At 39.9% G+C, this 27,122-nt stretch overlaps 1 protein-coding gene across 4 annotated transcripts in view; it reads right to left on the bottom strand.

The window, feature by feature from the left end:
- The window catches only part of DENND5B (DENN domain containing 5B), a 153,878-nt gene that overhangs the window by 11,724 nt on the left and 115,032 nt on the right, over positions 1 to 27,122 (bottom strand). For 3 of the 4 annotated variants that reach the window (XM_087814734.1, XM_087814735.1, XM_087814736.1), the window contains 9 exons: positions 23,310 to 23,441; positions 21,624 to 21,776; positions 20,667 to 20,745; positions 15,761 to 15,842; positions 8,617 to 8,745; positions 7,903 to 8,024; positions 5,106 to 5,251; positions 4,231 to 4,349; positions 3,193 to 3,380 (listed from right to left, as the gene is read on the bottom strand). In XM_087814734.1, the coding sequence (XP_087670860.1) occupies positions 3,193 to 3,380; positions 4,231 to 4,349; positions 5,106 to 5,251; positions 7,903 to 8,024; positions 8,617 to 8,745; positions 15,761 to 15,842; positions 20,667 to 20,745; positions 21,624 to 21,776; positions 23,310 to 23,441 (1,150 nt within the window). Of the gene's footprint in view, positions 1 to 3,192; positions 3,381 to 4,230; positions 4,350 to 5,105; positions 5,252 to 7,902; positions 8,025 to 8,616; positions 8,746 to 15,760; positions 15,843 to 20,666; positions 20,746 to 21,623; positions 21,777 to 23,309; positions 23,442 to 26,543; positions 26,655 to 27,122 lie in introns of all 4 variants that reach the window. The other variant, XM_087814737.1, reaches the window with a different exon arrangement.

Raw genomic sequence — 27,122 nt, 5'->3', positions numbered from 1 at the left:
CATGGTGCCTGTCAAAAGTGCTAGCAAGTCCCCAGGTCTGAGGAGTGGGGCAGGGAAGGCCCACAGCTTCATTCCTCAGGAACTGCACCCCCATACCCCACCTACCTCCACATTCTTTAGTGGGCATAGAACGAGGCTTCTGAGGCTCTGTGTGGCTAACCTCGAATTTGTGTTTTGCTGTTGTGTTTACAGTAAAGGGAAGATGACAGGTATACTGGGCACCCTGCCTGAAGCCCAGAACTCCTTCCCTTCCTTGCTGGTCACTCTGTCTGGGCACTGCTTCATTCCCCAGCCAGCACCTGCTCTTGTAGGACCCTGAGGGAGAGACAGTGGGCTGTCTGAATGGGATCTAAACTGACTTTGCCTCTCAAATCCCAAGAATGGAAAAAAGAAAAGTGGTAAACAGGTTTCATCCAGGGACAGATGTCAGTAATCACAAAAAAATGATGTATTTGATATTTTCTTATCATGATTAACTACTATATCTAATTTACTGTCACACTATAAAGGACAAACTATAAATTCTAGTTTTCAAGAATCTCTCAATTCATTTCTTAGGTAAAATGCAAGTAAATTTTTCTGACACCAATGCATAAAAATGGTTAAAATGGAAACTTCTTATGACTGAAGCCCTGACACTGTGGCATCTTCGGCTCCCAGTACCTTTTTTACTTTTACCATTCTCTGAATGATTTTCTTTTAGACATGAAGATCTACTTTGAAAGCCTTTATTCATCCAAAAGAGTCCTGCACTGACAAGCAGTGCATTGAAACTGACTTAAAACTCTGAGTTCTCTAAACATCAGTTTGCACACAGTGAGAAAATACTAAGCTGCTCATCTCTGGGTATCAGCTGTTTAAAATTTTATGCTTATTGAGTAAGAAAAGAAAATATAACCAAAAGTGGGGGCTAAGGGCTCTCAAAACAGTACTACCCCATGAAACTGGACTGACTCAGAGGTTGTAATAATTTGGATGAACTGAGGTGAAATCTATTTTTAAATTTTAAATCAGCATAATTAAGGTATTGCATACAGTAAGTTTAGCAATTTTAAGTGTGCGATTTGACGAGTATTGATAGATACAGAGTCATGTAACCATGACCACAATCATAATATAGAAAATTTCCATCAATCTGAAAAGTTCCCCTGTGCCCTCACTCAGTCAATCCTGTTCCCCAGCTCTCAATCCCTGGGAACTGCCGGTCTGCCTTCTGTCATTATTATGTTACCTTTTCTAGAATTTAATATAAATGGAATCATATTGTACCCAGTCCTCTGTGTCTGGTTTCTTTCACTCAGCAGAATGTTTGAGATTCATCCATGCTGTTAGACATATCAATAGTTTGTTCACTTTTATATATTGCTGAAAAGTATCCACTTGAATAGATATATCACAATTTGCTTATCCATTAACCAACTGTGGATACTGGAGTTGTTTCCATTTTGGCTACTATTAATAAAGCTGCTGTGAACATCTGAGTACAAGTCTTAGTGTAGATATATGTATTCATTTCTCTTGGGTAAATATCTAGGAGGGGATTTTGGGGGCAAATATGTGGTCAGTGTATGTATATCTTTGTAAGAAACTGGCAAACTGTTTTTCCTTTTACATTCCCACCAGCAGTGACAGCTCTCTATCCTTGGCAATATTTGCTATTACCAGTCTTTTAAATTTTATCAATTTTGGTGGGCGAGTGATGTAGACTTTACTTCTGTCTACAAAAAGGACTTATAAATCAGGAGAGTAATTTAAGAAAGAATAAGGGGGATTTTTAGATAATATCGTTCTAATAGTGACTATATCACCATGTGTTAACAACTGGATTGGGACAAATACTATCTAAGGAAACTGCTTTGTTAGTAAACTAAGGATCTGTTAGGTACTTTTGCTCTTCTACCTTACGGTTGTTGTCTATAACTAAAAAAACACCACTTTCACTGATAAACTTTTGTAATTTTTCACTAATGCCTCTGCATTAGTTTTCTGTGGCTCCGGTGATAGGATTATCACAACCTTGGTGGCTTAAAACAATAGCAATTAATTTTCGCACAGTTCTGGAGGCCAGAAGTCAGAACTCCATGGCACAGAGCAGGCGTCAAAGTGTCCGCAGGGCCATGTTCCCTTCAGAGGCTCTATGGAAGAATATGCTCTTTGCCCTTCAAACTTCTGGTGGCTGCCAGCATTCTGTGGCTCATGGCTGCATCACTCCCACTTCTGTTTCTGTCTGTACACTGTCTTCTGTGTGTCTGATATCTCCCTGCCTCCCGCTTATAAGAATACATGCAATGACATTTAAGGCTCACCTGGATAATCCAGGATAATCTCTCCATCTCAAAATCCTTAATTATATCTTTTCCCAAATAAAGTAACATTTATAGATTCTAGGGATTACGATCTGATATCGGGGAGACATTACTCAACCTACTAAAGCCCACAATAGTATAAATTAGGAGCTTATTGTACTAGTAAAAATGGCAGGTGGACACAGTATTCTACCCACAGAACTCACTCCTTTGTAGTATTTTATTTCATCACTTCTGTATGAAGCTGGGGGTGGGGACAGGGATTTTTAGAATCTCTCTTAGGGTGACTCTAGATAGCTAACTGTGGCTACCTGGGAGTACTGTAATAGGAAACTGTCCTTATTCCTCTCTTAGGTTTCAGGCAAAGTATTATTTATTCATCTTTCCATAGCTTAACTGAAACAGAGCATGCATCTTTATTGAATTTTAACATCTAAATTCTTCAGGCTTTTAATTATTCATAACGTCTTGCCTTATTTTTTTCTCCTTTTCTTTCCTCTCGTTTTCTAAAGACCCTTCTCCCAAATTAATTTTCTTCAGCTTTCTTCTTTTTAATTTCTGTACCACAATTCATTAATGTAAAGTCTTCTGTGAAATGGCCATGTGACGCCTGCATCATCTGAGACACACTGAGAAATAAAAAATCATCTTACTGCCCGGCTGGCATGGCTCAGCGGTTGAGCATCAACCTAGGATCCAGGAGATCGAGGTTCGATTCCAGGTCAGGTCAGAGCCCATGCTGGCATTTCAGGCTCAATCCCCAGTAGGGGGCGTGCAGGAGGCAGCCAATCAATGACTCATCACTGTTGTCTCTATCTCTCTCTCTCCCTCTCCCTTCCTCTCTCTGAAATCAATAAAAATACATTAAGAAGAAAAATCAACTTACTGGTGGCTTTTCCTGTTAGTGAAGTGATGCTCAGCCTCCTGGCCGTAGTGGGCGACTTCTGCTGTGGGGGAGTCCGACACTGCCTTACCAGGTCCTCATCTGCCGCAGACGCCATCAGCTCTCCAATGAGAATTCTCTCCAGGCTCCCATCATCAATGCCTTTCCCCAGCCACCGCCCACATGGGAACCTAGCAGGACAAAACAAACATACAAACAAACAAAAAACCACCTTCTGAATCACAAATACTTTACTAGTTTTAATCAGAATTTCTAAAATAGCACCATGAGTAGAGTCCATCATTTTAGTGCCTATGTGTTGTTTTTTTAATTGTGAAAAATTTCAAACACAGAAAAGTCGAGAGAATGGTATAATAGACACCCGTATTCTTATCACCTATACTTAACATTTTGCTATATGCTTCATTTTTTGTTGAAGCATTTTAAAATAAATTACATACACTAGGACATTTCACCCCTAAAAACACTTCAAAATAAATCTCTAAATAATAAAGCATTTTCTTTTACATAGCTATAGATTATCTCATCCAACCAAATTAAAACAATTTTTTAATATGTTCTCATACCTAATTTATATTAAAATTTTGTGATTACTTCTAGAAAGAATATTCTCAAACTATAAATTAACATCAGGTTAAGTTACAGAAGAAAACAGGAGAATGTTCCCAGAAAGAGGTGCTGGCTGTAACTAGCAGAGTCCAAAAGATCTTTTCCTCTTACTGAAATTAATTTAAGCTTCTTTTTTTCTTTCTTTTTATCAGAGTTACAGCAATCTTTTTCAACACAATATGCAACACTTGTGAACTAAGCATTAGCAGTGAACACAGTCTGTTTTTGTAAAATATTTTTTGGGCAATTTTGTATCACATAAACCAAATGGAAACAAAAGAACTCAAAAAACTAAACTAAGATACAGAAGGCAGTGGGAGAGTTTTAGAAAAGAAAAACCAATTCTTAAACCTCTTCTTGTCCAAAGAATCTCACAATAAGAATTCTGAATTCCTAAGGACATTTACTCACCTGTATGTATGTCCTGTGATTTCATTTCTGACCATGACACAATCCACTAGCCACTTGGCTAACAGTCCTGAGTTATCGTGACCGATCTGAACAGTGGTCAGCTTCCCCAAGTTCTGGCACTGCAGGGACAGGACCATAGGTTATTCAGCACCGGATCCCATCCCACTACCTCTGGGCTTTAGCTGTGGTACTGTGGTTCCCTTTTACTGGACTGCAGAGGACTCATTCTGCATGAGGAGTGCTCTGCTCTGCACTAGAGAAACATAGTCACATCTACTGTATTCCATCTGATGAGACAGGAGACAAGCAGATGTAAATAACCTAATGAGGGGACTGCACAAGGTGTTAGACTCGAGGTGTCAACAATGGTAGCTGAACGCTGAGGAAGGAACAATTACTTCCAGCTGGGGAACCCAGAAACATCACACAGACAGAGTTGTGCCTTACAGGATGAGAGAAATTTCAAGAAGCGGAAAAAGAGTGCTAATCAGATTCAGTTATCGGGGTTGGAAAAACCACCATAGATATAAAAAAGTAAATCACGAACACAGCTATTTTTCTGTTTCAAATAAAATACCCAGGCAGAACGGACCTCAAACCTCATCTACTAGAAGTCTTTGAAGCTATTGTAAAAAAACCCACAAAAAATCTTATCAACATCGTTCCTGGCCCTTTGTGGACAAGTACAAAAGAATGCAATGATAATAGGAACAGTAAAAATAAATGTCAATTAAATTCTGACTTCCAAATTCTGATAAAAGATCACAGACTCCAACTGCCTATGTATGGCTGCAAAGATCAGAGCTATGAGTTCTTAAGGCCCTGTATAGAATTATAGGGTACTTTTTACTGAGATAAGTGTTAGCTAAACCTACCTCAAAAGTCATCTCGAGGAGGTTTTTTGGGATCTGCATCACTCCCGTGTCTCCCAGCTCTCCTGACACACAGATCCAGGGGTTGGATGTGATGATTGCATTGCTCAGCTTCTTGATGGGGATGATCACTGACCTATAAGGAATCACTGGAAGGAAAATGCTGAACTTAACTAAAGATTACAATAAAATTCTCCTGATAACAAAAAAATATGTATTAAGAACTCTGTTGGCTTTTGCAGATAATTCACTTTTTATGATCAAGATATACTTAGACAAAAAGATGAGATCATAATCTCTCCCAGTCTAGAAAAATGATGTCTAGTTTATAAGTTCTAAGTCCCGATACTTGTAGTTTCCCCAGCATATACACCACCAAGTGTGCATGGTATGTGTATCTCCATGGTGATATACATCACCACTACATTTACAAACAATCTTAGGCAGTAGCACCAGAATACCTGAGCATACAACAGTAATGGTGCTATATAGTATTTTAATTGCTTTAACGGTTTTATAACTTTTGTTTCAAAATAGAGTAAATAAGCATGTTTCCTTGATGGTGATGGTTTCACAGGAAAAGGGGAGTGCATGACTTCCTGGATGTTATCCCTTGTTGCTGACGGTCTCGGGCAACGCTTTAAAGCACCGCACTTCTGAATGTTCCCACCCCAATTTTACAGTTCAATATGCAAAGCCAAGAAAAATAAACAATGGCACCTCCATTCTGGACACAACATGAGGTCTATAAACCACAACTTGGAAAACAATAAAGGTGACTCACGGGTGGGCTCCAGGAAAAGAATGATGTGGAAAGAGAGCTGTGTGAAACCTCCTCTTTTGAAGGCTTTTCCCAGGCCAACCACTAGATGTCACGCTCCTACCACTGTGTTTCGCTCAAGTGCGGAAACACAATAAAATTACACATTACAACAACCCTCCATTTCCCTTTAAGAAATGAGGATGGCTCAAATACAGTAGCACATTTTTATCCTTCAGAACTATACATTCTTTTCCCCAAAAGCAGGGTAGAATCAATATTTTTTGTTGGCATTCCTGGGATTTCTGCTCACTCAGTTACAAGAGGGCGTATTAAAAGCCCTCCTTGAAAGAACTACAGGTAAGATGAAAAGCATTTACTGGACAAGTGCCCGGTCACCGCCCCACAATATGGGCTCACGATTCAGTGCATTCTTAGATGAGGAAAATGAACAGGGTAAATGGTTCACTTCCCTAATTTTTCACAGACCGTTGTCTTTATGTTGAGTGAATAACCCCCCTTTCTGTCTTTTTATTTTGGCTGAAGGAAAGGAAATGTCTGAGGGAAGGCTATACTTTCATGGTTTAGTAATCACAAGAATCCAACGGTTTTGAAACTGAAAGCAGAAGAGGTTAGTGCAAGACTATTTTAGGTGCCACAGGAACTCTACTTTCTTTCACTGACAGGATTAGAAAAGCTGCAGAAAAGGGTCCGCAGATGCACAACAGATTTCACCAAGTATACAAAGTAGTATTATTTAAACTCAGAACATTTCTTTGATGAAGTATCTCAATTCCTCACATTGAGAGTTTCTTAGATGAAGAGAAATCTGCAGATATAAGGAGGATCTTGGGAGTTCTATTTCTTCTCTTTCAAAACTGTATATAACATTTTAGCTTCTCATACCTACAACAGCCTAATAAACTAAGTAGCTTGACAGATACCATAGGTTGGCTCAATAACCATTTCAACTCCAGTTTTCCTTGTCTGCCTCTACCAGAGACTAGAAAAAACAAAACCTACATGAAATGTTAGTGATGTTCATTGAGATGTCTTGGAAAATGATGTTTTTCTAGCACAGATTCTGACCCTTTTCCTTGGCATTCCTTCCTTTTTTTCTGCTGGAGGGTGGACTGAGAATAGCCATCCTGTGACCAAGAGGTGATGGGCACATGCGGAGGCTTGTCTAGAAGAGGGACGAAGAGCATGTGTCCTCCATGGCACTGGGGACCACCTGCCTCGACTTCTCATTATGTAAGAAAAATAAGACTACTAATTTGTTCAAACCACTGTTTTGCAAGTTTCTGAAACCTGCAGCTGAACACAACTCCAAACAGATACAAGTAAAAAGTCTCTAAACCAGGGAAGGGGACCCAGTGCTAACAGGAATGAGGAATGTTGAGGAGAGTAAATGCTTTAATTCAGCTCATCCAAATCCCACCTCCAATCAGCACTTCCTCCCTCCACAGACCTGCACACTATCCACTGACATCCTGAATCACCTTTCATCTTTCTGAATCACCACAGTATAACGATGTTCACTTATAGACGTTTACTATGTGTTTTGGATAAGATATAGGAATATTCATTTAGTAAAACATTCCTTTTCACACCCACCCCACTTCCTTCTGTAGAATGGGTTTCCTGGGAAGCAGATCAATCAGAAATCAACAGGTAGACTGTTGTTTCCGGGATGATCCTGAGAGGGAGAAAGCTGGCCTGGCTGAGGGAGAAGCTGAGCCGTGAGGCTGTGTAACAGGCCTGACCAGTCACAGAGGCTGCTGGCCCTGGCGGGAGGGCTCACTGGGGTGAGGTAGTTTCCTGGGGTGAGGCACTCTCTCCCTCCCCCAGGGCTGAGAGCGCGGGGCTCTCCTCCAGTGGCTGGGTACAGCTGCATTCCTAAAGGGAGATGGGCGTGGGGGGGGAAATCACAGTGTCCCCCTCACTGAACTATGGCATGTCTCACTTTCAAAAATATGAACTCTTATTCCACCAGTCACCTGACCAACGATTCATTAACAGCCAATCCTGCAGACTTACTGATGGTGGTGAAGACGCTGGTGAAGCAGAAGTAGTCCACGGCGTTGAGGGAAAGAAGGTGGTAAAGGAACTGCTCCCTTTCTTCCTCACAGCGGAGGAAAGCGTAACGCTTGTAAAGCTTCCTAGGAAAGAGACGAGCACAAAACAAAAAGACAGTGTATTTTTCATTATGTCTTCCATTACAAGTAAACACCGCTTAGACAAATGGGGTAGAAACTCTAACCTGGAAAGAACAGACAATTCATAAAAACAAACACATAGACAGTTAATGATACATTTTTAAGCTAGTCAGTAATCAAAGCGAAAAAACCCATGAATCCATTTTGTATGAAACTCACAGAGATCAGAAAGTGCTGACCACTGCTGATAAGCGTGGAGGGCGGGGGCAATGAATAGCTAGCTATTTAGATAGACAGTGGGACTGAAATTGTCAGGAAAGCAATTTGTTGGTAATCCTTATTTTAAACCAGTCAAAACCTTTGAATCATTAATTTTACAAGAGAAGTCATCCTGTGACCATGAGGTGATTAGCACATACTGAGGAGTGTCCAGGAGAGGCACAAAGAGCCCACGTCCACGATGAAAATGTGTACTGTCTACCTCGAGTCTTCTCATTATGTGAGAAAAATAAAACTACAGTTTGTCAACTTACGAAAAGTGCTTTGTAAGCACACAGGTCATAGAAACAGAAATGCTCAGGGTGTGATCTCTCACCTGGTGAGTGGCTGGTTAGACAGCAACTGCTTGAGATGCTGGGACAAGAGTTTCTTTTCTAGAGACAGCCTTATCCATGCCCTGGCTCGTCCAACATCAGTCTTGATCTCGCTCATGTTCTGAATATGCCTAAAGAACAGGAGCAACAGAAAAGACTTAAATCCTAAGAATAACCTTGAACTGGAAAAGAACTCGGGGGTTACAGCACTCTGCACAGCAGAATTCTATACTTACAGGAAGCAACGGGTAATACACAATTTAGGCTGATTAAACTTTCAAAGGTTCCGTCTGAGTCATGAATTTAGTCCCACATTAGAATTAACCATTATAACGCAAGCACAGGCAACACCCTAAGATAAAGCATTTAACACCCATTTATCCTTTCAGGTTTCATTATGTGCTTGTTTCAGCCTCATAAATACCTGTAAACTGGCACTTGGTTATTCCAGACTCAGGAAAATAAAATAAACAGGGTGAATACTCAAGTTTTTCTTCAAAGTAATTGTTCTGTAGTTTAACTAAGTATCTGCCACAAATTTAATCCACTGAATTACTTGCAAGCAGCCCTAAACAACACATGGGAAAGATGAAACCTTACTTTCTATCATTAGAAGACAAGCTGTACTGCATTGATAAATTCAACATTTTAAAAATTTGAAAGACTTGGAAAACTGTGTGGCTAACAAAAAAACCTGTGTGGTCACACCCCAACTGAATGTTACATATATGCAGAAATTAGTATTCTGTGTAGAAGTCAATGCCATCCCCAGAGGGACTGAGTTTATCTTCCTAAATGATTCCCTGCCTACGGGCAGGAAGGACTGGGGAGGAAGGACAAGCCTACCGAAGGGGTAGCTGTAAAACCACCAGGTGAGTCACTGCAGTCTCTGTAATTCTGACCCACCATTCCCGCCTTTGATTCTTTTCATCTATAGAATGACTCTTTCTAGCTGTAATAAATATTGCAATAAAACCTTCCGACTGATGACTCTAAGCATTCAGAATAATAGCCTTATTCTGCAACACACACACATACACTTCCCTCTTTTTTCCTCCTTCCCTCCCTCCCTCCTTCTCAATTCTTGGACCTGAACATTTAAACCCTCAGTCCTTGGTGCTGATTTATAATCAAACACTCTCGATAAACAAGATGTAAAGTATTATATCACATCACACAGACACAGTAAAGAGGTGGTGTGCAAACAAGTCAAAATAAGATTTATGACAGGCTTATTTTATGTTTAAAGGGCTAACACCATTACATATGGTCATGAACGGAGAAAGCTGGTGACAAGCAAGCCCCTATATAAAATATATCTTTATTGATTTCAGAGAGAGGAAGGGAGTGGGGAGAGAGATAGAAACATCAATGATGAGAATCATTGATCAGCTGCCTCCTGCACGCCCCCCCACTGGGGATCAAGCCCACAACCCGGGCATGCGCCCTGACTCGGAACTGAATCTCGATCTCCTGGATCATAGGTCGATGCTCAAGCACTGAGCTACACCGGCTGGCCAAGCGAGCCCCCTTTAGACCCTAGTTCTTATTGGTGGTGGCAGCAGTGCTGAGGCACTTGACAACCCAGGTGTGAGCCCATGAAACAGCACTGGCTGCCCCTCAACCCTACTGACATTCCCCAAAGGATAACATAGCTGACTTAAAAGCAACAAGGGGGAAATGCTCAGGCATTTACCAGTTAAAGCTCTACAGTATTTACACGGCACTCCGTGAGTGCCGTCCAAGTCCCAGCTCATATGATCCAGGAATACCAAGTTGATTCAAAGTGAATTAATTGAAAATGAATCTATATGAGGGTTAGTAAGCAGTTAATGTTTCCTTATGTATCCTTTCTACTTTAAAATAGTAGAACCTACTAAAATTAGTTTTATGCTGGCCTTAAACAGGTATCTGGAGACATGATGGGTAAAGAATGACAAAGTTGAAAATAATTATAATTTGAAAAATAATCTATGTTTAAGGAAAACGGGACGAATTTGAGTACATAAATGAAACCTATTTTATTTAGGTGGCAATTAGCATTCCCGTCATAAAAGCATCTGTGATAGTTTTTTTGGTAGGAGGCAAGGGATTTATTTGGGAGATGGAGCCACCACACTCTTCTCAAGTCCATCTTGTTTACTGGCACCAGAGAAGTTACTTTGCCTAAAACATTGCCTCCTTAATGTAATTCCTTTGTTCCAGAACCTTCTAAAACTCACAGGATATGGCTGAGCTGCTCGCTACTCCTTGGCCTCAACAATTCTTCCTATTGAACAAGTTCCGTTCCAGGCAGCTGGCTTCGGAGACTCTGCATCCCAGCACTTATTCTCCTCCAGCCTCCCAATGTGCTTCTACTTATGCCTGAATTCCACCTTCTTCTGGAAAGCTTTCCTTGACCATGACAGCCTTCAATAACCTCTCCAATGTATGAAGTTCTCTAGTCTAAGTTACATTTATCATGCACTGCCTACTACTGCTATCATTTTCTCTTGGTGCACATTTTTCTCAGCTTGCCAAGTTCCCGGAGGACAAAGGGCTCAATACTTCTGAGTGGCCTTGCATCCTGTAAGGCCTAGCACACATTAGGAGCTCAAAAGACTCTGTTGCTTTGTACATCACTATCTAATGTTATGCTTTAAATCAATTTATATGTATTGTGTTATTAAAATTTAATCCAAATCTATTAAACATTTTTCTGTGCAGTTATGCCATTTTTTAAAAAAAATATCACCTGAGGATGTTTTTGTTTTTTAATTTATTTTAGTGGGGGGGGGGAAGAGAGGGAGAAACATATAGATCTTTTGCCTCCTGTATGTACCCTGATCAGGGACTGAACCCGCAACCTTTGGTATATGGGACGATGCTCCAACCAACTGAGCCACACTGGCCAGGGCGTGTAGTTGTACCATTTTAATCTGTTTTCAATGGGATAACTTATTATAGGTAATTATAATGGCATTCAGCATACTATCACAAGTATTACTTCTAAAATAGAGCCTGTTAATTCACAGAAAAGCATACATATTGTGGTTTAAATAACTTATCTACCTCATTTAGTTTTTAATCCTGATACAAACCTTTCTAATTTTTTATGTACTTTGTCTTATCTGATCCTAACAATACTTAGGGAGAGGGAGATCATCATTATTTCACTGTAAAGGAGAAAATGGAGACTTCTTAGACTAGGTGACCCACCCAAAGTCACAGAGAGAATAAGTATTATTCTAGAGGTGCTACCCATTTTCTACCAATCACGTCTTCTTGACACTCACATTCTTAAAGAGCGCCCCTTCCACAGGCCCAGGAGACACCAGTCTGGGTTACCACCATGACCCATGGCCCCACGCTCCTAACCCCTCAGCTACAACTGATAACAGGCACGTGCCTGACCTAAGTGGAGCCAATCAGAACTTCTCTCAGAAACTGCGAATCAGTACACTGAAACACCAAGTTAGTTTTCATTGAACACTTAAGGATGCTAGAGCCAGAGCTTGGGTAAGCATGTGCCCAATAAAGGAGGAAGGGAAAGGAAGGGAACAGAGGGGAGAAAAAGAGACGATTGGCTTCCTGTGAGACAGAGAGTGACCTGTGACAGGACTGTTTCCATTCCAGCCGCAATTCTTGTTCTTGGATTCTGGAAGATCCCTCACATATCTCCAAAAACCCCCCATTTTTTGCTGAAGCCTGTCTGAATGAGCTTCTGTTTCCCCAAACTGAATGATTTTAAGTCTGGCAGCACCTAAATAAATTTAAATCTATATTTCCTGAATCCAAACCTGGTGCTTATTTTACTGTGTCACCAGTGAAACCCAGTAATAGTTACTAGAGAAATAAAAGAATTAGCCAATTTTAGGATAAGTTCATATCCTGTACAGTCATAAAAATTCCTCAAAAGAGTCCCTCCCAGGAGGAACAAGATCAATCACGACCACTCAATTTTAGAGTAAAACCAGATACTCGTTAGCACACATGTACACATTATTTATAAAAAGATAAAGTGACCTGCTAATTTACCCTCAAGTAACTTATTCTATCTTTATATGTAAATAGGGTATTTCTAGGATTTACTCATATCCTGTTCAGAATATGTTTACAGATTCAGGATATCTATACTTGGATTATGGTGCTCACAATCTCCTAGATCCTATAATGTTCTGCTTTTGTCATTAAAAATAAAAGTCTCACTTGGCTTGAGTAGCTCAGTGGGTTGAGCGTGGTCCTGTGCACCAAAAGGTTGCGAGTCAGGGCACATACCTGGGTTGCTGGTTTGGTCCCTGGTAGGGGAGTGTACAGAAGGCAGCAAATCAATGTCTCTCTCCTCCTACCCTCCTCAGCATGTCCTCGGGTGAGGATTTAAAAATTACGAGTCCCAACAGCTAGATGCTAAGTGCATAGCTACTTTGGAAAGAAACTGGTAATAACAGTAACACCATGATAATACTCCTCTTCTATATGTAAATAATCAGTCCAGTTATTTATTCTCCAGCTTTTCTCTTTAGAACAAAAAGTCATTCTATAACTGGCAGTTTGGTGATACTTAGCAACTATGAAGGTCTTGGGAAGTGGTCTGAGATACTAAAACAAAGGGCATAGCCTTCAGACATGTCTGTCCTAGATTCATTAGAGCTGCTAAGCAATTCAGTGCCAAGACTTGACAACTGTGAGAACTCAAAAGTCCTGAAACTGCCCATGTATTTGCCTTAAGAGATAAACTTGAGAAGCTGTGAGGTAATGACAGAGGCATGTGCCCAACAAGAATATGGACTCAGACAGGTCTACTACCCAATCTTTAGAAAATAAGTGTTTTCTTTAATTGTCCAGATTTAAAGAAATCAGAGTTTAGAATATTACTTGAGTGGTTTTCTTTAAGGAAAACATCTATAACATCAACTATTTAGGTAGCAATTAGGGATTACAATGAAGTACTAGCCAGAATTTGGAAACAGGGAAATAAGCTTGTCTACTGAGAGTTAAATTCTAAAGTAAACATATCAGGAATAAAAACAACAATAAATAAAAAGTCATATTAAAAAGGCAGAACGGAGCAGAGAAAAGAGAGAGACAACCACGGGCAGTGTATCTGCAGGGCTTTTCTGAGATGGTATCAGTCCCACGAGCACTAGGATCACCAGTTGTGAGCTAGAGGGTCAGGCTTCTGAGCACAAGAAGCCTTCTGGTTTTAACTGAACTTCCAGGCAGAGTCTACCCATATCAGTGAAAGAATATAAAGTTATCTGGTTAAGCAAATATAAATTGGTTTCACCCCACCCTTACTTGGTCCTAGACACCCAGACAAGAGTAGACAGATTCAGCCCATTATGTTCCCATCTCTCTTAGGTGTCTAAAGTTAGTCTCTTGGGTTAGTAAGAGTCAGTACCATAGGGTCTAATTTCATTTTGGTTTACTAATGATTCAGTTTCTGAGCTTATAAAGCTGAAGACTCTAGCTTCATAGGTCTACAAAGACCTGCAGCTATGTACGGCATAAGAAACTGGGAAGTCATACCCATTAGGACGGCTATTGTCAAGCAAGCAAGCAAGCAAGCAAACAAAACAGAAAATAACAAGTGTTTGTGAGGATGTGGAGAAACGTAACACTTGTGCATTGCTTGTGGGAATGTAAAATGGGGCAGTCACTGTGGAAAACAGTATGATGGTTCCTCGAAAAATTAAACACTGAATTACTGTATGATCAAGAAATTCCACTTCTGGGTATACACAGAAAAGAACTGAACTCAGGGACTCGAATACACATGTTCATAGCAGCATTATTCACAACAGCCAAAAGGTGCAAACATCACTGATTTATCCATGATAAATGGATAACAAAATGAGGTACACACATACAATGAATGGAACCCCAACCTGGGTATGTGTCCTGACCGAGAATTGAACCCGCTACCCTTTGGTGTATGGGATGGTGCTCCAAGCAACTGAGCCACCCATCCAAGGATGTAACAAAACTGTTTTTTATGTTTTTGTTTAAAAACATAAACATTATTTCCCCCTCATAGCTACATCCATTCCTCTTACGCTAACCATCAAAAGGAATCATATGTGTTTCTCTCACATCAATGTTTGGTGCTCTCGCTCTGCCCCTCTGCCCCCCTTCCTGCCACTCTGAAAAGCAATGGAAAAAGTATCCTCAGGTGAGGATTAACCAAAACAAACAAAGGAATCACATGAGGATAACTACATTTCAACTACCAAGGAACAATGACATTTAAGATATAAACATATAAACTGATTCAGGTAACAAAAACCAACATTTACTGAACTCTTACTATGAGCCAAGTAGTTCTTAAAACCTTTTACAGTATTAGACTAATTCTAATTCATTTAATTTCATTACAATCCTATAAAATAAATAACTGTTTTTAATCTCTACTTGAGAAATGGGAAATTGAGGCACAAAGAAATTACAAAAATTGCCTGAGGTCACACAGCCAGTAAGTGGTGAAGCCAGGATGTGTTACCACTACACTATGCAGCCACTCATAAAAGTTATGTTTTTCAGTTGCAAGTATCTGACAAATCAAATAAACAACCTGTTAATAGTCATAAAGCCATAAACCATAAGTTATAAGTGTTATAAATGTTATAACATTCACTTTAAACTCATATTTTAAGAGTTGACTAAGTATTGTACCTAAAATGCTTACAAGAAAAAAAGCCCCTGCCTTCCTCATTTGACACATCTTTTTAGATATCCTGATGCCTTCAAATGATTTCTAAGACCAGTCATTGCAGGTGGTAATCCTCAGATCTGCATTTGCTTCAAATTAAATCTACTTGACCGCAGTTTTTCTACCAAGTAACCTGTCATTATTTGCAGATTTTTTTTTTTTGAACTGTATCTGTGGGTAGCAGGTATTTAAGGAGGTTTTAAAACACTGAACAAAAGAAATTGTAAAATAATTTAGGGATGCTTTAAAACTCTTCTCAGCTGCATTTTCCCTTTGGATTTAATGTCAGGAAAAAATATAATAGTATGAAAGTAAAATAAACAAGGTTATAAAAAAATTTTTTTTTGAGAATACATAAGCAAAAAATACACATAACCAAAATCATTTGAGCAATTTAAGTGAAAGCCATAATATTTCAAAGTTATTACCACATGCTAGCTAGCACATACAACACGTACCTCATGTCTTGGATAAGGGAGACCCTGAGTGTTGGCAACATAACTCCGGAGTCAGATTTTCTTCTTTCTGGTCCCAGGGCAACTATGTAGAAGAATATCGGCAAAGTATTAGAAAAATAACAGTAAAAAAAAATCGATCTGGTTCACATTCTATAAATAAATACTTTAAAATTAGTTTGAAAGAACAAAATTTGAAGACAAAAGAAATGCCCAAATTCTTTCCCCCCAATGTTGCTCCTTTATTAATACAGTAAACCGGCTATTTTCTTTCTGGTTTATCTGGGGCTGCATTTGTAAATTTAACATGAATCATAAAAGCCCACTTGGCAAATAATGCAACGTGTGCAAATTCTGGCCATAAGGGCAAGTCATCTTCTAAAGTTATTCATTCTAACTGAACTAGATAATTACATGAAAACAATGTCTATAAATTAAACTACTGAGCATGTGAATCATCTCTGGGCTCATGAATTGCAATCACACAATTTCCCTACATAGCAGGACTTCAAATTGTGTTGTTTCTTGATAACACTGATGAGATGCCAGAGGAACCTCACTCTTGTTTATATCAATTAGCTTGTGGTAAAACGGATTTCGCTATAAGTCGTTTTGCTTCAAGATGCAGAACCAAACAATGACATTAAGCGAGGACCTACTGTACTGTGAAAGAGTGTTTAAAAGTAAAATACTGTCCAGCCAGCGCGGCTCAGTGGTTGAGCGTCAACCTATGAACCAGTAGGTCACGGTTCGAATCCGGATCAGGGCACATACCCAGGTTTTGGGCTCCATCCCCAGTAGGGGGCATGCAGGGGGCAGCTGATCAATGACTCTCTTTCATCATTGATGTCTCTCTCTCCCTCTCCCGTCCTCTCTCTGAAATCAATAAAAATGTATTTAAAAATAAAAAAATAAAAGTAAAATCTTAAGAGTTTGGGCTCCCTAGGTTGGTAAGTTTCCACTTCCAAATTCAGGATCCAAACTACAGTATGTATATCATGCAAAATCTAAATGAACATTTAGAAGCAAACTGTCCATGAGTTTCTTATGAAACCTGAATAGATAACATTTATGAAAGAAGGAAACATTATTCTATTATATAGCAATGGCTAAAACAATCGACTGCTAATATATTGGAGCTGGAGTGCTCAATCTCACTTTCAGTGAGATGCTGTGGAGTTTTCTACTTTTCCTTTATTTCTATGTTCCCCTCTGTAAGTGAAAACAAAATTGCAACACCACACTTAGCAAATACAGTGAACAAACATGGGTTTGAACTGCATGGGTCCACTTAGTGCAAGAAGCCAATCTGAAAAGGCTACATACTAAATGATATTCTGGAAAAGGCAAAACTATGGAGACAGTAAAAAGGTCAGTGGTTGCCAGGGGTTGAGGGAGAGGGAAAGAGGAATAGGCAGAGCAGAGAGGATATTTAGGGCAGTGAAGCTACTCTGAATGATACTATAATGGTGGCTACATGTCACTATACATTTGTCTAAACTCAGAGTTCAACACGGACAGTGAAACCTAATGTAAACTACGGGCTTTGGGTGATGATGTACCAATCTAGCTTCATCAATTGTAGAAATGGGCCACTTTGGTGGGAGATGCTGATAACGGGGGAGACTATTTATTAGGGGGCAGAGGGTACATGGAAAATCTCTACCATCTGCTCATTATTGCTGTGAACTAAAAGCTGCTCTAAAATATAAAGTCTATTAAAAAGATTAAGATAGTCTACCCCGCTATGGCCTTCTTACTAAGACAGACCTTTTCCATTCTTCTGCAGTCCTTAATATGTCTCTGACTCCTGTTTAATGCTGCTTCTGAAGGAACAGTAATGATCTACCATCTAGACTCATCCTGGCTTGTATGCGCCCTGGCCAGGGAGCTCGGTTCATTAGAGCATCATCCCAATACACCAAGATTGTGGGTTTGACCCCCAGTCGGGATACATACAAGAATCAACCAATGAATGCATAAATAAGTGGGACAACAAGGCAATGTTTCTTTCTCTCTCTCCCTTTCCTCTCTCTCCAAAATCAATCAATAAATAAGGTTTTTTAAACACCAAACCTGTAGAGAATTAAAAAAAAAAAGCAGTGTTCAAACACACTATGACTCTCTAAGGACTTGGAGGAACTTCCCTTAATGTGAAAAAGCAGTCTGTTTACTGCCATTAATTAGGAAGCTTAACAGCTGGCAAACTAAAAGTACTTTTTGAAAAACAAAACCAAACAAAACAAACTACTCAGATTTAAAAGCAGAAAAGTCAATGAGCTGTTCATTTCTGTATAATTAGGACACATTGTTTCCCAATAATGAAATATTTTATTTTTAAACTGACATTTTTATATATATTTCACACTCATATTTTTAAATCCTAACTTCATGGGCTGATTCATCAAAAGTGTTAGAACAATATTTATAAAATCCATCCCTCCAAACAGACAATAATTTGATTTCAAAAGCTGTATGGCTTTTATTTATCTCCTAAGGGTCAGTAAAATATTTAACTTATGTTCATTTGTGTTCCATTAGCCCTTCAACCCCTCACAATGCAGCACAGTGACTGCTCGGGGCTTTGACACATTTGCTATTTCTTAGCCTTGACTTCAAAGTTTTGCTGGTCCCACTACTGACTCATTGAAGGCCCTAAAAACAGCTGGGTCTCTGGTCTCCAGTTCAACCACGCAACTCTTGACCAGCCAAAGCCACAAAGCTGTTGGTGTTGCCCAGCAGCTGCTTCTCTAACAGGTGGACAGTCTCATATCCCTTGCTCAGCACAAGAGGCAAAGACTTCTACCTCCCTGCCTTAACAGCTTGGTTTTCCAACAGTTCATCCTAAAAATCACCTTTTCCTAGGAATTTATTTTTCTAATTAGGGTGAGCTACTTTGATTATGGTCTTATGGGCTGAAAAGCTACAGTTTCTATTAACCCAGGTAAGCGTTACAGTTTCACAGCACATGTCAGTGCATTTTTACTTTTTCAACAGAAAAAGGGGCAAAGGAGATGGACACTAGAGAATGCTTTTAAACTTGATCCCAGTCTTTACGAATATAGTTACATTTCAGGACATTAGAACCATAACATCCTGCTTAGAGGGGCTCCAGGGCAATGTAGTATCAAATTCATATTCCTAGCTGTTTCACTGGATACATTTAAAAACTAGGTTTCCAACAATAAGCACATTTAGGGTAATATTGTGCTCTAGCAGCAGTGATGGGAATGGAAATAAGAGTGCTTCAATCATATTTGCAGTGCTTTATTTCTTAATCTGGTTGTTGGCTTACGCATTTAAATTTTTTTTTTTTTTACATTTCTGAATGCCTAAAAAAATCCATAATTTTAGAAAAGTTTTCCAAATTCAGCATAAAACATTTTATCTCTACTAGGCTTCCCACTGTTACTTCTACTTTTTGTAAAACAGATGGCTATTTTACATAAAGAAAAGCAAGCTCCTTGTGAAAAATACCCAGTAGGTAGAACATCTAGGAACACTACATAACTCTACTTACCTTAAAAAGTATGACACTTTACCTACAGAAGTATGACACCCCTAACCTGCGATGTCCTGTTATAAACTGAAGAAATCTCACTCTTGAAGATTTGAGACATATATTTATGTTTTTTCCCCCCTGAAAGATTAATGATGGTTTTAAAACTTTCTTTCTCCCTTTCCTTTCCTTTTTCCTCTCCTCTCCTCTCCTCTCCTCTCCCCTCCCCTCCCCTCCCCTCCCCTCCCCTCTCCTCTCCCCTCTCCTCTCCTCTCCTCCCCTCCCCTCTCCTCCCCTCCCCTCTCCTCCCCTCTCCCCCCTCCCTCTCCCCCCTCCCCTCCCCTCCCCTCCCCTCCCTCCCAGAACTTTCTTTTTAATTGATTTCAGAGAATGGAAGGGAGAGGGAGAGAGAAACATCAATGATGAGAGAGTCGCCAATTGGCCATCTCCTGCACATCCCCTAACTGGGGGATCGAGCTGAGACCTCCTGGTTCATTGGTCGATGCTCAACCACTGAGCCATACCAGCCAGGCTGTAATACTTTTCTTTTAGGAAAAAATCAATATACACTTCACTCTAATACTGGTGAGAGTAAGGTATACAGTAAATCCTCACTTAATATTGATTAAGTTCTTAGAAACTGCAACTTTAAGCAAAATGATGTATGACAAAACCCATTTTCCCATAGGCTATAAAGAGTTACGTATCTATAGCATATTTCTGGTCACAAAAATATCACCAAACTTCTAAATAAAGACCCAAAACAGTTCTAATATTAAACAGTGAAATAAATGTGAGTATTTCAGGAAGATTAATAAAAACAAGATGACTTTCCAATCCGCTTATTCTAGCCTATCCTGGCAGAAGGGGGGTAAGGTGGGAACCCACCCTGGACAGGATGTCTCTCCATCGGAAGGGTGCACTCACACCCACACCCTCTCTCACTGGGACAATCAGACACACCAATTCACCTCACAAGCACATCTTCAGGATGTAAAGAGGAAACCGTAGTCCGTAGAGAAAACTCAGAACAGACAGTGGCCATGGCCAGGAATTGATTTTTTTCTTCATTAACGTTATAATGAAACAATGTTGAACAGAATGGCATTATTTGAGAACCTGCTGTACTTGTACCATCCTTCACAATTTACGTGTTATCTTACTTGATCAACATCACAGTGTTCTCCTGACTACAATTACTTTTCTTATATTGTTAATGAGGAAGGTGAAGATCAGAAAGGTCTCACAGCTAGTAAACAATATGCTCCTTCCACTTTACCCCACTACTGGCAAGACAGGGTAAGCTTCAGCTGAAGGGAGAGAGGAGGAGACAAAGCTATACGGTACTGGTTCTTCACATGGTCCAACGCTGCCAAACCTGTAGAAACAATCAAACCAATGAACTCTCACCTGGCGATTCTGCAAGGTGCTCTTGTTTCTCTTCTCTGTCTTGAAACTGAATTAAATGTGACCACAAAGCCGACTTCCCCTGAAAGTACAAGGTATACAAAAATTTTCATTTTATAAGAAATAACTCATCAGAAAATAATTTCTCATCAAAACCATTCATGCTGAAATGGCCATTTTGAAGCTTGAGAACCAAGCTCACCCATTCCTGGCTGTGTGACATTCTGAGCATGTCACTCTATGTGAACGAACGTCATTTGTTGCCTCACTGAGGCACTGGCGACAGCCTGAGGAATGGCAGCTACTAAGCAAGAGGCCAGAAGAGGGGGCACGCAGATTTCTGACTTGAGCCTGGTTGTTACTCAGTTGTATGTACTTAAGGCTGCCCATACTAGCCACACAATGACCATGGAATTAAAAGGCTCTAGCAGCAAAGGATGTTTTGTGTACATCCATATGCAAAATATGTTTGACTACATGGAATGGCAACAAGGGAAGAAAATTGAGAAAAGAGAAGAGAAAATAGATGGAAGAAAGAAATATGCACACAACAGAAAATAAACAGAAAGGGAGACTAGAGAGACAAAAGCAAAGAAAGCATTTGAATCTTTCCATCCTGAATAGGTAGGTAACTGAAAATGATAAAGAACTGCTAGTTCCAGCTAACAGACTTCTTTGCTGGACAGTGATGAAAGCGGACCCTTACTGGGCTCTACGGGGATGCAGCCAGCAGTGAAGGTGCTGCCTCATCCTTTCCTGTTTACCAGGAAGGAGCCCCGAACTGCCTCCTAATCACGGGTCATGTTTTCTTTTTCTGGAATTAAAATGCCTGTGTGCATTTCTAGTCATCCTGTGACAAGGAAACATACCCTTTAATTTTTATGATGTCCCTTTCTCCTTGTTGTATTTCCTAATAGGGCTCCTAAGGGCCATATCACCAGGGCCTCCTGAGACTGTTACCTGCTTGACCTGCAAGCCATGGCTCCATATCCTCTCCAGGAGGTCGCAGAGGCTGGCGATCAAGGTGTTCTCTTCCAAGCCCGTGATGTTTGCTTCTCCATGGCCCAGTTCCACCGCTTCGTGGCCCATCTTCTCCACCAACATACGTTTGGTCTGAAAACATTACGTGTGGTCACAAGTGTTATGCCAGCAGTGAAGCCAAAGCCCAACAAGTCCATTAGTGGATCAGGAGACCCAGGTTCTCTGCATCATATTTCTAATTGCATATTTTTAGTCACCTTGGACAAAAAGCCTTAATCTCTGTGGTCAACTAACTGGAATAATATTACATATATTTTTACTATTTTGTCAGAGAAATAGAGGGTCACTAAAGAGATATTATGATACTATTTTTAAGTATCCCCATGTGAATGTTTATATATGACAATTTTCAGGTTACCAACTTGAGTAATATTGAGTAATTACACCAGACCTAGAAAATATACTGTCAGGCTCTGGCTGGTTTCACTCAGTGGTTAGAGTGTCTGTCCTTGGACTGAAGGGTCCCAGGTTCAATTCCGATCAAGGGCACATACCTCAGTTGGCCCCAGTCAGGGAGTGTGGGAGGCAACCAATCGATGTGTCTTTCTCACATCGATGTTTCTTTCTTTCTCTCTCCCTGCCCCTCGCTGAAAAGCAAAGAAAAAAAAATCCTTGTGTGAGGATTAAAAAAAAAAGAAAATGTACTGTCAGAGTCTAAAACCCCATCTTGCCTCCACAGTTAGCCCACTACCCTGCATCTGCATACTAAAGGTATTTTCACTTAGTTTTGATGGCACTGAGGTAGAAACTATGTTACAAACCAGCAGCTTTAGTTTTTTTTCTCTCAGAACTCTCTAACTGTGAGTACACCATGACTCTTTTTTTAAATTCTTTTCCTCTTTTATTTTTTGTCTGTTTATGAGTATGCACCAAAAAAATGGAAAGGAAATGGGAATTAGTTTCAGGTAAGTTAATTTACAGCAGTCTTAGCAGCTCTTATAAAATGTAAAGTGAGAAAGAACCTAGTTCCTTCAGGCAGGGACCTTGTCTATCTGATTCAGTACTGTCTGCAGAAGCTAAAAATAGGGAATTTACTGAATACACAGAGAAGGTCCTCGAGAAATGACTGAAAAATAAATGAATAAAATTATTGGCTAAAATGATGTTCTGAGGTTTGCCAATCTGTATTGCTACCTCTGGTTAACACGGATATCAGAGAGGAGACTAGTGTGTAACACACAAACCTATAACACATCTAAGACCTTCTTTCTTGTGGGTATACTCACGCATGTATGGGCATGCATAAGGTTCCACACAGATGCACATACAGACACACTCACAAAAATGTGCTGCCTTTTGCATAAGGTGACAACATCCCTGACTTAACTTCTGACTGGATTAAGATCTGTTCATATTGGAGCGGAAGACAGCAATGGCTGAAAAGATGACAAGAACTGTGCAGGGCTCCCGTGTCACTGATTCTGTGGGCATGGAGGGCCCATGGCTCATGACCTCAATAGAAAGCACATGAGGCTGAGGGCCCAGTACAAGTTTTCATCTAGGGAAGCTACAGGCTCAAATGGGGGTCACCTCTGCTCATTTTAGCTCCACACATGGAGTGAACACGAACGACAGTGTGTCCTCCCACCCATGAGTAATACGTACCTTCATTCTACATTCCTTTAACAAGCCTTCTACAAACTTCCAGTTGGTTTGTGCAATCACTGCAGGAGAGAGGTCTGACAATTTGGGCTGCCTCAGGTTTTTTCCTAAACTTCGTGCCTCCTGCATATATTTCTAAAAATGAAAGAGTATTTTTAATGCATAAACATCAGATATTCTTCTGACCTATTTAACCTTAAATAAGCAAGTGCAGGAACAACATAAGTGTACACGTGCAACAGCAATTCAAGCTTTTGTGTGCCCAAAGGCAGAGGACACACATACTTCCCCCAACTGTTAGCCCCTGTGAAAACCACGGTGACAGAAATCCCATTATGTTGAAATTCATTCAAAATGAGATGGAATTTCATCTAGTTTAGTCTTTTTATTGAGAACATCCAAGGTTGTGATTAGTCAGGAGCATGGTTGGAATGAAAAAGTTTGGTGTCTGGGTTACAAATCCAAAGCTCTGTAGGAACCCAGTGATTCTCACATCACTGGTTTCCTCCACCCCTCTCCCCACAGATCAAGAGACTCAACATACTAGCCTTTTGGGCACTGCTCCCAACCCAACCCTTTCCTCGAATCAAGTCACAACAGTAAAATCAGGAGCTTTAGAACCCGGGGGCAACTAGTTTTATGACCTCAGGTGTATCTGCTTATTCATAAAATGGGCATAAAACAGGCCCACCTACTCCACAAGAAAGGCTATGAGAACACTCTGGAAAGTATCATGTGCCCCACATGCCGGAGGCCTCCTGTTTTTGTGACATGTTTGCTACGTCCCTCCTTTGCCTTTTTCCACAATCAAGAGAAAGTGGAAACACCATATCACTTGTGATGGGTAAGAGAGTAGCAGAGAAATCCAGTGCACTGTTGCTTGAGCTTTGGTTAGCGAATTTTCAGGAAAATAAAAAATCACTATATGTGATTTGCATGGGACACCTGCTGTCTTTTTCTATGCCACCTGCAGAAGCTCATTCAGGTACTTTATGTTTGTATCAGGACTACAGGACAGAATCCCCCTAAATCCAAGTGTCTTAGGACCATATTTACAGAATAACTACTCCAAATTATATAGTAAAACTAGCAGTCTGTGGGAGAGATTGCTAGCCAGCACATCCTCCTACAGACACATATGTGGAATCTATCTTACTATCTTAAGGGGAGAATTTGAAATTGTAAGTGAAGATGTGTAAAATCCTTTGCATTCTTTAAATAAAAGTGAGTTCGTACATTTAATATATTCCCCATCTCTAAGAAAAACAATCTGGTCCAATTAAAAAAAAAATCCCACTGATTAGGGATTCAACTGATTAGTTTATCTGCTATTTCCTGACCCTCCTGACATAAATATGTTGCATTAACAAAATAATCTGTTTCTTTTCCAGTGCAATCATTTTAAGAACAGATTTGAAAATCAAATGAACTCCACAAGCATTAAGTTCCCATACACTTATGTATACCTCTTTCTGCTTCAAATCTTTTTTAGAGGCTCAAACAAAGAGGGAAACTTGAGAATGAGAGACAACTATCACCACTAGGAAACTAAAGGTAACAGGTATTATTGAAAGGACCTGAAGGTCAGTTTTCAAATAAATAAAAGCAGGAAATAAAGTGTCAGAAAAACTAACCTGAGCGAGGGGCAGGAATCTTATGTGAGAATTATATCTGCAGTTCCTACGATTTCAGGTTGTACTAGTGTTATTTGGAATATTACAAATCAGAGATTAAAGGTTGGTAAAAAACAAACGTTAACTGGTGAATGTTAAGAAGGTTCTGCTTCTCCCCATCCTCAATCCCTCCGTCTCTGGGACTCGTGAAAATGCAGAGAGAATCACTATTAAGACTCAATTCTCCAGATGCATTAAGTATCAAACTTGGCTTAGGAGGAAACAGTGAGGCGCACAGTCAGGCAAGGGGATAGGAAGGAAAAGTCAATAATTGGATCAAAAATTAAGCCCTGGTTAAAGTTTATGTTCTATTATATAAATGAAAAGTTAGAATGGGGCTGTCCTTTGAGTGGCCATAGACTCCGAGCACCCAGCACTGTACCCGTGGTGGGGACAGTTATTAGCTAACAGCGAACCCCACAGGGCTATGAGCATCTCTGCCGGAGCCACAGAATGAGCATCATGGACATGCACAGAAAGGAGACAGAAGGTTGCACAGGTCCTTTCTCACAGCCAGAAGTGAGGTAGACTCTGCATAGTGCGAAATCAAGTGACAAGGAACAGTGTGATTTCTTTGGGTCAGCTGGAGGAAAAGGTGTATTTTAAGATGAAAATAGAGGAGAAAGAGAAACATTTCACAAGGAATGTTTTTTATAATAAAGCCCATTTCACTGCAGTGGAAGTTGCCTTAGATTTCTTCTGAGATTTCTAAAATGCTCTCTTCATTTCTGCCAAAGCCAAGAGCAACAAACCACTAGGAACTACCTACAAAAATATATCCTAATAATTATCCGAACTAATTGTTCTTTAGTATAGGCTCTTCCTGAATTTCCTGTTTTTCTAACTGGCAGTGAGCTTATGAAGAGAAGACCACTGTGAAGTTAAGTAAATTTATGCTGATGTCATGTTGGGAACAAAACACAACCAGGAGCCCTCTAGCCCTCAGGAGCAGCTGTTTAGTGCCACCTGGTATGCAGAGTTACTGGAAAAGGACCAGCCTGAAAGTCAGGAGTCCTGACTTTGGACAAGTCTCTTGGACTCCAGTTAAATCGTGTCAAGTTAGACAAGATGAGCTCAAAGGTTCCTCTTAGTACTATGATTCTAAATTGGCGACCTGATTTTCTGAATACATAAAATACAGACTAGAAAGGGTAAAATAAAATGCTGTGAAGATAAAACCTAACCAAAACGCTGACTGAAAATAAATCACTTCTACAAAACGCTTAAATAAAAGGGAGTCTGAATGTTTAATATATTTCCCTTTGAAGAAAAATAATTTGCTAAATCTGTTCTCCAACCTCCCTCCCAATCCCACTGATTAGGGATTTGAATAATCAGTTTTACCTGTCAACAGTACAGAATTATTCATGTTAGCATACACCACCATGAAAAGGTACCAAACACAAGAGGCAGTGAAGAGTAGAACAGAGAGGCTGTGTGTTCACGTCATGAGTGATGTGAGGCATGCTAGAGCTCTGTGCACTCACGCATGTGGGTAATTCAAGGAACACCAAATACTAGATTCGGGGACATCTGCAAAGCACTTTCAGGCTAAGAAACATACCAGGCAGCACTCAGAGAAGGATTTTTTGGGAAGTCGTGCAGGAGGAGGTGGGCCCTGATCCCACTCCCAGAATGCCATGGAGTTCTGACAGACCAAAAGTTCCCCGGAAGGCTAAGAGGCCGGAGATGCCAAAGACAGAAAAGCAAAAAAAAAAAAAAAGAAGGGACATGGGAGAAAGAGACAAGCAAAACAAGCATGCATAAGATAAAAAGTCACAGCAAACGAAAAAGGAGAGAGAAAATACAGTAGCACAAAGAAAAGCACTAGACAAGTTGCTTCAGTTCTTAAGAAAATGTTTAAAATCATATAGGTATGGACACACCAATAAAAAGCAATATATATTTGGAATAATGTTTTCTGCTTTATTTCTACACATTTGAGTTTAGAAAATAGTTAACAGATCTTCTGATTGCATTTTTCTTTTGATCACAAAAAATAACTTATTTAAAATTGTTCAAATATATAATTATGGTTTTATTTTCAAATAGTACAAATAAAGCATAAGATCTTAATATTAAAATAACTTAAAAAAACTTTTAAAATGGTGTCAGCAAGAAAAAAAACAGGCAAATACATTTC

This window comes from Miniopterus natalensis, chromosome 2, assembly GCF_054644295.1.
Source record: "Miniopterus natalensis isolate mMinNat1 chromosome 2, mMinNat1.hap1, whole genome shotgun sequence".
Classification (NCBI taxonomy): domain Eukaryota; kingdom Metazoa; phylum Chordata; class Mammalia; order Chiroptera; family Miniopteridae; genus Miniopterus; species Miniopterus natalensis.
This window is presented reverse-complemented; position numbering and strand designations above follow the sequence as displayed.